The following is a 9,086-nucleotide window of genomic DNA, read 5'->3' as shown; positions in this document are numbered from 1 at the left end:
TTTTGGTACGGGGCTGCGACGTGCTGCATATTGCGGGGGCATTGCCTGATCTTGATCGACGCTGACCCGCGCTGTCTGGGTATAATGCAAGCCTGTGACGCGCTGCGTTTTGAGGGAGCGTTGTCTGTCTGGTCAGCATCTGGCGGAGCTGAGAGTCTCAGGAGATTTCGGGCATTCAGTGGTTGCTTTCAGGAATCTGGCCTTCGTGATAGGCGGAATGACTGTCTCTCAGAGGTCATCCCGCCAATTTCGGCCTCATGGCTCTCCGATAAATTTTAAGTTTTTTCCAAATCGGAAAATCCAAACGCTGCCTAAAGATTTATGCATAGCTGTGTGTAGACGTAAGCGAAGACGTAAGATGTTCAGAGGCAAAGATTAAGCTCTACTCATTCAGCTCAATGAGCCAGAAGGTCGAACCTAAGAACATTAGTTGCCAATCCACGTCTATGGAAAGTCAGATTGTGAAAAATGACTCGATCCTAACCAGAATAACTGACATGAATTACAATTCGGCCAAAAGGACCTCACGAAATACTGCTACGGAATAGCGAAACCTCAGAATGTTTGATTACTGTTTCATTGGGGGAATCTGTGCCTAGTGTACGTATCGACGCAACTTTGACTCAACTATAGAGAGGACTAGTTAGTTCTCACTAAATCCTACGATAGAATGCCAGATTATTGTTCCCGAAATAGCCTAATCCCGATTCGTCATTTTGCGTCATAAACTATTAACGTCTTAAGGCCAATTTTGATGGAGCTTAACAAACTGATTAGCCAGTTGGACTTCCAGTAATATCCGGCGCTTATTGCATCTTGTATGAAAATCATATTCTTAGGGGAGAGAAATAGATAGGATGGTATGAAATATGAAGGAAGTTGAAATATTCGCCAAATACATTCATTATAAAATCAATTTGCTTTTAACAGAAGGCTCAACTGAATCCCAACTGAATCTCTCGTTCATGCTACCCAAAGACCATTACATATTTCAGGTGACACGACACTGGAGATAGCAACTCAATGTTCGCAATTTTGCTGTCTGACGAGCTGTTTATAAGGATCAGTAGTGTGTTCCGCCTTGTGGTAAAATTGTTTTTTAATTGACAGATGATCAGTCCTGGGGAGAAAGACGTTAACCGTCCCACAGGAGACCATTCTGAACACGTCTCAGAGCATCTTTTTGGTTTTCGAAATCAATCACTTACCAATTTCTGTCTGGAAAGAACTTCAAGAATACGGATCAAAGCCACGCCATCCCGAATGTCAACAAAGAGATCGTTAATTTTCATGGGCACATCTGCCTGAAAAAAGTATATGGTGCATTCTTCTGGCGTGTCATCAATGGCAAATAAAAAGACGGAGCTGAATTACTCAAATGCAATATTCGAAACTCAGCTCTACTCGTCTGATTATGGGTGATAATGTTCTCCGAAGCTTTCTCCTTATTTGTACACAAATAAAATACAAGTTATCATCTTTGTACTAACTTGAACACCAAATTACATTTACGGTTGAGCGCGCACCCTATATGGGTATTTAGAGAAGTACTCGCAATATGGCATGACTGTTCTTAGGATAGAAGTACGCGCACTGAGAGTTGAACGGATGAGGCAAGAAGCCTACCTATCTATCAACTTTCGTCGCGAACACGGTTGACTTTATCCTGGTGTCTACCTCAATGACTGTTTGACCTGTACTGGGGGCTTCCCAGTCGATTTGCTATCAGAATGACTGTCCATACTGTGGGACTAAGTGGGACTACTTTTTCCTCAACATTTAGGATACTCACTGAAGCGCACACTGAATGCCGCTGGCTTGTGGTCAGGCTTCAGTTAGGAAACCGAGTCGAACCTCCTGTCTAGGTATCAGTGACCTGGCAGTGATTCATCTCACATGCAACCAACCAATTCCATCTATTCCAGAAGGTTCCAACTATTACTTACTTTCGTCAAAACAGCTGTCTACAAAGTTCATTTTACAGTAATAATTGGCACCGTGAGTATATCATTTACTTGTTTGTGTCCGGGTTTGGATTTTGACGGTTACGGAAGAGAATCGAGTGGAAAACAAAGCGCTCAGTCAAACAGCAACACACACTCACTGTGGACAAATACGTATTCAACCAATTTGTGAACGTCTTCTTTTGGACCTTTTCTTGTTCCACTGTGAGAGAAAATCGGAGTGAATTGTACACAGTCAAGTATACAATCGGAAACTGTACTGTACCAATTTCTTGAAGAGCAGTAAAAGTCAAAATAAGCTGTGTTGAGCACATAAACATGAAACAATCATAAATACGTGCGGATGCACTTTAACTGACAAAAACCCGAGTTTGAATGAGTGGAAATGACTCTATATACTACCCGTCAACCATCAGTAGAAAACTGCTGTAATTAACTGTTGTCCCCGCTCCAGTAACTCAGTGTCGGAAAAAGGCCCACCAACAAGGAGCAGAACAGCTGTATTCCAAACAAGCGGATGCCGAAGTCATGAGGGGCATCGCGGTACTTTCGACCTTTTATCCAGCTATCTGATCGGCGTTTGGTGAGCACTCATCATCAGCGTCCTTGCGTCTACGAGACGCCTGAACACTCATCAACCTTGGGCCGTTGCTGAAATAATGAACTGATTGAGCGGTCAATCGGAGACTAAAATTGCTGGCCTGGATGCCTGACAGCTTGCTTGCTGAGATTTCGGTAGAGTCTGAGGATATCAGTAGGTTTTGAACAATCTGAGATTATTTTAGGAATCTGATATACCTAACAAAAGCAAGATCGATCATGACCTCGCGGACATGTAAGTAGTCTGGGCGAGATGTCCCAATTGTTTAGAGAGCGAATTTAATAACCGGAATGTCCGTGGTTCGAACCCGATCCCTGCATCTCGACTACCTTTGTCTAGGCTCGGGCAACCTTGCAGTATCCCAGCCTTCACGCTTCCTTCCGATGGCGTGGCAGCAAGGCACCGCAAGGGTGTTACAACTGAACGAAGTAGTCAGTCACTGGACGATTTCCTCACAAACAGAGAAACATGCATTCGGCCATACCTCATTATGCGTAGGGACTTGCCTGCACTGGACTGGATCAAAGCTTGGCATTTTGACAGCATCAATGGCAAGTTGGTTCCCAGTAATCTGCTTTGGTAGTCAACCAGCCATTCAAGTTTTGCTTGCTGCGTTCTTGTAAGTCATTTGCCTGCTGGTGTCCTATTCAGCCGCTTGAAGCCAAGCTGCCGCAAACGACTCTCCCTCTCAAAAAATGCCCCCTGGTCCAGTTAAATCCTATGTGCACCATCTCGTGACGTTGACCAATCAGATTTGTTCTCAAGTCATAAGCTATCATCGGTATTATGACACTCGAGTCCTCGGATAATATGTCAGGTCCATTCATCCTATGTCTATCGAAACGTTCTCGAAACACATCCAATTCTTTTCGATAAATGCACTCATTTACAAACCAGTTTGATTTTCACGGGAGACTCAATTGAATCTCTCGTTTATGATGTCCTCCCGTGAAAACCACATTGATTTGTAAATGAGTGTATTTCTCGAAAACAGTGCAATTTGGGTTCAAGTAGATCATAAGGTTGACGGAAACTCAGGGACTGCGCCTACCTGATGAGCCTGCCTGATGGGCTGTCGAGGAATTTTCAGCAACCTTATGACTAGTGTATTACATCTATTCATGTATCACGACATCTCGAATATCGTGCAAACTGAAACACGAAGCAGCCTGGTGCAGCACATCATAAAAGAGAGATTCGGTTGCGTTCCAGGTGAGTCCCTCGAAAAACCAAATTTGTTTGAACATGAGTGCATTTCGCTAAGTTTCGAAGGTGTTTAACACAAATTATGAGGATAAAGTTACCAGTTACCCAAATGAGATTCCAAGCCATTTAGTTTTTAAGTTAATATCGCTTAATCAACCTTTATTACGGATTTTTTCAAACAAGAACTGCACCTAAGTTGACAGAATACCTGTACTAATGTGCGCAAGACTGGTATCACACAGCATCAGAGAGTACTATTCAACTTCGCCTAGATTTTACCAGGCCTGATGCAGGCTCCATTACAAACGACAGACTTCTGTGTCGCCTAGATACAAGCGGTCGCGTGTCATTACAGTCCACGATTGTCAAAAAAAACCTAAAATATGTTTTCGAGAGGGAAATCGATTGGAGGACAGATTGACTAGCATTTCTCCGCCTCATCGAACACAACACGCAACAATATGCTAATCAGCCATTGTGCCACGGCTGAGAGAATTCCTTGCGTGACCGCGCCACGATCGATAAGCGTTGGATACGTACTATCCGCTTCCATCACATCATCACAACAACGACTATCTTTTATTCTAGGCTAGGTGGTTAACGGTCCGATAAAGGTAACGAAACGGAACACACAAACATGAACAGGAATAGTTATCCAATGGGATTTTTGACAACTGTTCATATTGAATTTCAGCCAATCCGTCTTATTCTCTTGGTAGCATGGTGACGGTAATAACAACAAAACCGATTTTGAGACAAGTCAATTTCTATCGCATTGTTTCTGCTAGTGATTAAAAAAACAGACTTCTGAAATCAATCTTTGTTTGTTAGTCTTCTCAAATTTCGTTTCGAACGCAGAGAGTCTCCGTAACGAATGGAATTGATCAGAATAGCTACCTAGGCCGTCAGCCAATGACAAGCACACGTATATAGATTGAACGTTCATGGGAGGATTTTTGAGTAATCCTCTGGCTGCGTAATTTTACGGATGGCTTTAACAAGGACCCGATGTTATTTGGTTGGGCTGTTTGTTTTTGTATTACGGTGTTTCAGGCACCACGAAACTACTCCATCGTGTGCTTCGATCGATTGTTACTATTCAGACCACTTACCCTTGCTCAGCGTGGTCGTAAGCCAAGCGTAATTTTCCATTTGAGGCCATATCACAGCAGGGCTCCAGATCGATAAGTTTGAAACCAAGTTCTGTCAGTGAACGTTGTCGAGCTCTTTCTGTGTGGTATTCCCGTACATTTGAGGCGTCATCGAAGAAAAATACAACCAGCAAGAGGACTCAAGTCTATCGGAACTGTTGGCAAAAAGCTTATTACAGTGACTCCAATGGTATATCATATCGAAAGACCCTCCACCCGTTGCAGACAGAAATCTTACAGCCAAAGCCCGTTGTAAGTGACAGTTTTTTTCTTGAATAAGCCTTATAACAATCTCTCGGAACAAACACGCGTTATGAATATCGGCCCAATGTCCACCTCCTTCCAAGTCAGCCCACAGATGATTTCTTGGTCTGGAAAAATGGGTGCCCTTTTTGGATTAGATAAGAAGCACGTGAGGATCTACTCAGAATCAGCATAGTTTGGTGCTGCTGCCCAGATGATGACTGAACCATCCAATTGGGAACGACCGTCCAAAGGAGACGATCGATACAGGAGTTGTTATGACTTGGTGCCTAGCTAGAAGTAACGTCCACCGCTGAAGATTAGAGTAGAGACAGTGTATCCGGACACTTCGTGTCTGAGGAATGTAGTTTGAAGCTGATGTGAAGCAGATTGAATTTCTTTCCGAACTATATAAAAGACCGTAGATGAAACTGACAGAGAGCTGTTGTCACCAGGGAGTGGCCGGTATAGACAAGTTTCCCTGTCATTTATCCTCATTCCCAGCATATTTCGTCATATTGCCACGTTTGTATGCGGGGTTACGCAATCATCTGTGCAAGCCCTCACGGGCTGAGCTAATGTCTACACACAGTGTCACGCTTTCTACACCATCATCAGTTATCCGGACACCCAAATTCTTCACCGCGTTATCACGTTAGCTGATTGCTGGGTAACTTGTAACTTTTGGGTGAAATAGACTCAGGTGAGCAACGGAGAGAAATCAAAAGGACACTGATCTTACAGACGTAACACATTACTCATAAGCCTGCTGAAAACTCTTCGACAGCCGACGACCTGTTTTTGCCCTTCTCTAGACTCATTAGGTAGGCTCAGTTTCTTAGATTCCATCAATTGTTTGTTCTACTTGAACCCAAATTGAACAAAATTAGGGAAACACACTCATCTGTAAACAAATTTGGTTTTGCGAGAGACTCACATGAAACCCAACTGGTTCTCTCGTTTGGGATTTTTCTAAGCAACTGGATTTGCTGCACCAGGCCGCCTCGTGTTTCAGTTGGTAGGATATTCGAGACATTGTGATTCATGTATAGATGTAATATACTACTCATAATGTTGCTGAAGAGTCGTTGACAGCCCACGACCGATTTCGCCCTTCCCAGAGCTCATCAGGTAGGCCCAGTCCCCAAGTCTCCATTAGCCTTTCTTCTTGAACCCAAAGCAACTGGATGTGCTTGAAAACATCACAAATGAGAGATTCAGCTGGGTTCTAGGTGAGCCTCCAGCAAAACCAGATTTGTTTTCAGAGGGGTGTGCTTCGCTAACATTGATTTTGCATGGTATTATTCTGTGGTCTCATTGAAAGCTAACAATTCCAAATTCACATTGTGCAGTCCAATTCTGAATGCTGTACTGGGACCAATTGTGGTGTGTGCGGTGATCGATGAGGCAGGATTTTGGGTCTCAGCTTGCAGACCATCGGTCGATCGATTGGTTACCCATCAAGAAGATCAGCGCCCTACAAGCAACCACCGAATGCCCGAAATCTACCGAGACTCTCAGCTCCGCTAGATGTTGACCAGACAGACAACACCCCCTCAATATGCAGCACGTCGCAGTCTCGTACAGACGCGTGCATCAGCATTGGAACAGGTTCAGACTGTGTTCTTTCAATAAATAGCTTGAGACCGTTGTACATTCGCACTCGCACTCACTTGTTCGGAATATAGTTGTTGCGTTCCCTTCTGTGAGTCTTTTCCGGCATTGGGCACTGGAGCGAGTCAGCAGATAAAACATTACCCGATTCAACCAACGAGTTAAACCTTCAGAGATGCTTCTGAATAATCTCCTATCTGTTCCGCCAGTGTATTCCATTGCAGCCGCATGTGGATTGATACACAACGCATGAGGCAGAGCGATTGGATACAATACGCGGCGGACATCGTTGATTGACTTGTCTCGTTGTTGAGAACAAAATTAGTTGATCGGCTGCAGTCTGATGAAAATTTTTTAAGCTCCCATTGAGTAGCCAGGCTCCTGTTTGGACCGTGGGGTGCTGTTGACGTCGATAAATTTCTCTGGGAAGCTGTTGGAAGTCAACTTCCTTTTTAAGAACTTTTCTTTTTGAAGAGAAGCACGAGTGCAAATATGGTCGGACAAAGTATGCATCCGGCTTCTCTGGAAAAGTGAAACCAGACAACTGCAAGTCTTGCCTAGCCCATGTAGGCTTGCGACACACTGAACGCTTAAACATGTCATCTAGACACCTGGCCAAAGCCACTGTCAGTTTCTGTCTCAAAAGTTATTGAAACGTTTAGATGGAAGCTTTTCGTGCTATTGTACGGGTTCTTCAAATGGTAACAGCTTGTGAAAACTAAAGACCAAGAACAGTGGGGCGATTGTGAGTTCACTGTAATTTAAACGTTCCTCACATAGACCCAAGGTCGAAACATGCCTACTTGAATATACAAATTCGATAAATCTGTAGAACGATCACTGTCCAGAGACCACGTCAGGAGTGGGGTTTTGTTCCGGTTAACAATATTCCGGTACAGAAGGTCATGTAACTGTCTTGTTCTTTGAGCACGGGCTCCTACAACTGTATGGATTATAGGGTTCTCATTAACCGTAATGCACAACTGCCGTAATCGTTCGATGCATAGTTGCATTGCAACCCTAGGGAAGCACGAGGACTTACATACACCCAGCTTACACAAGTCTAGACATACCCTCTGGTCACTAGTCACGCACCTTAATCGCTGAGCTATACTGAGCTCAAGGCGACTAAGACTGAGTGATTGTTGAGGGTGAATCAGTTAGAACCATTGTTGCACGTGTTCTGATCTTTACACCTGGGTTGTACTATTATTGCTTAAGTTCGCAGGACACCCAGCTGCGATCGACCGTAGCTAGATGATCGTCAATACACATGACAATGAATTTTGCGAGTTGCCTTTAGATGGCAAAACCACTAGGTAACTGAAAATTACTCTATCAGGTGATTCGTATTGAAGGACGGTAAAGATCAAACGTGACAGCATGAATCCAGGTGGGTCACCAAGCTCGTCACCATACAAAAACACCTGATTTAGCCATCAAATCGATATCCAATTAATTCCCTAGTAGTACGGTCTTCCTGCTGTGACCTGCACTTTTAGACACCTACAGCAATTAGCAAACACTATTCTAGGTAATACGCTCATTTGCAAACAAATTTTTGGTTTTGCGAAAGACTCATCTAGAACCCAGTTGAATCTCTCGTTCATGACGTTTTTAGATTTTTAACCAGGCTGTCAGCCATTCTATACAATAGAAAGTGAGGCTCTATTGGGAGTACTAGAAGCTTGTGAGAAAGTGTGAGTTCTTCGCTTCACCGATCACAGGCCAAACAGTCTCCGAGAGCGTAAAGCTAGTTAGAGAACGATAGCCGAATCAAACTGGTGTGTCATTCTGCTTCCCCCCTCATCCCATGTGTTTCACAGGAGACTGGGAATGTTTGGTAATTCCCACTTTACCAAGCTCCAACACGTCCGCTTTTTGTTTGGAAGACTACATCTCTGGTATGCCCACTGAATTTCCCCTTGGGAGAATAGGTTCCAAGGCTTGACCGTAATACAACCAACCATAGAACAGATTATGAAGAATGAGGCCGGCAGTGCTGGAGTTCGTTTCTCCTCACAGTTGTCTGAGCCCAAATGACCCAATTGTGTGGAGAGGGATCCACCTGTATCAGCTGGATGCTCAGAACAGATTTCCATCGGCTGAAATGATAATCACCATGTTACAGTATTCAGCTAACCTCAGAATGTCAAAGATTGTCGAAAAAAATTCTGATGCCACGAAGCTTTCTAAGTATTACTTTCTGCGGTTAGATTCGTAAAACTGAACAGATAGGCGAAGAATCGGCGATTCTGACACTCGTTGCTCTTCCGCTCAATGCAAATGGCTTCCTTAGAGTCTCAT

At 43.8% G+C, this 9,086-nt stretch overlaps 2 protein-coding genes across 2 annotated transcripts in view; one reads left to right on the top strand and one right to left on the bottom strand.

Moving 5' to 3' along the window:
• Positions 1 to 1,304, bottom strand: part of T265_15524 (hypothetical protein) — a gene marked incomplete at both ends in the record, with an annotated part of 56,931 nt that extends 55,627 nt beyond the window's left edge. Inside the window, one exon of the mRNA XM_009178489.1 lies at positions 1,209 to 1,304. Within this exon, the coding sequence (XP_009176753.1) occupies positions 1,209 to 1,292 (84 nt within the window). The remainder of the gene's footprint in view (positions 1 to 1,208) is intronic.
• T265_15523 (hypothetical protein) overlaps positions 1 to 9,086 on the top strand; it is a gene marked incomplete at both ends in the record, with an annotated part of 71,079 nt that overhangs the window by 20,613 nt on the left and 41,380 nt on the right. The gene's annotated exons all lie outside the window — the stretch shown is intronic.

This window comes from Opisthorchis viverrini, assembly GCF_000715545.1.
Source record: "Opisthorchis viverrini unplaced genomic scaffold opera_v5_586, whole genome shotgun sequence".
Classification (NCBI taxonomy): domain Eukaryota; kingdom Metazoa; phylum Platyhelminthes; class Trematoda; order Opisthorchiida; family Opisthorchiidae; genus Opisthorchis; species Opisthorchis viverrini.
Note: the sequence above shows the minus strand (reverse complement) of the source record. Positions and strands in the feature narration are given on the sequence as shown.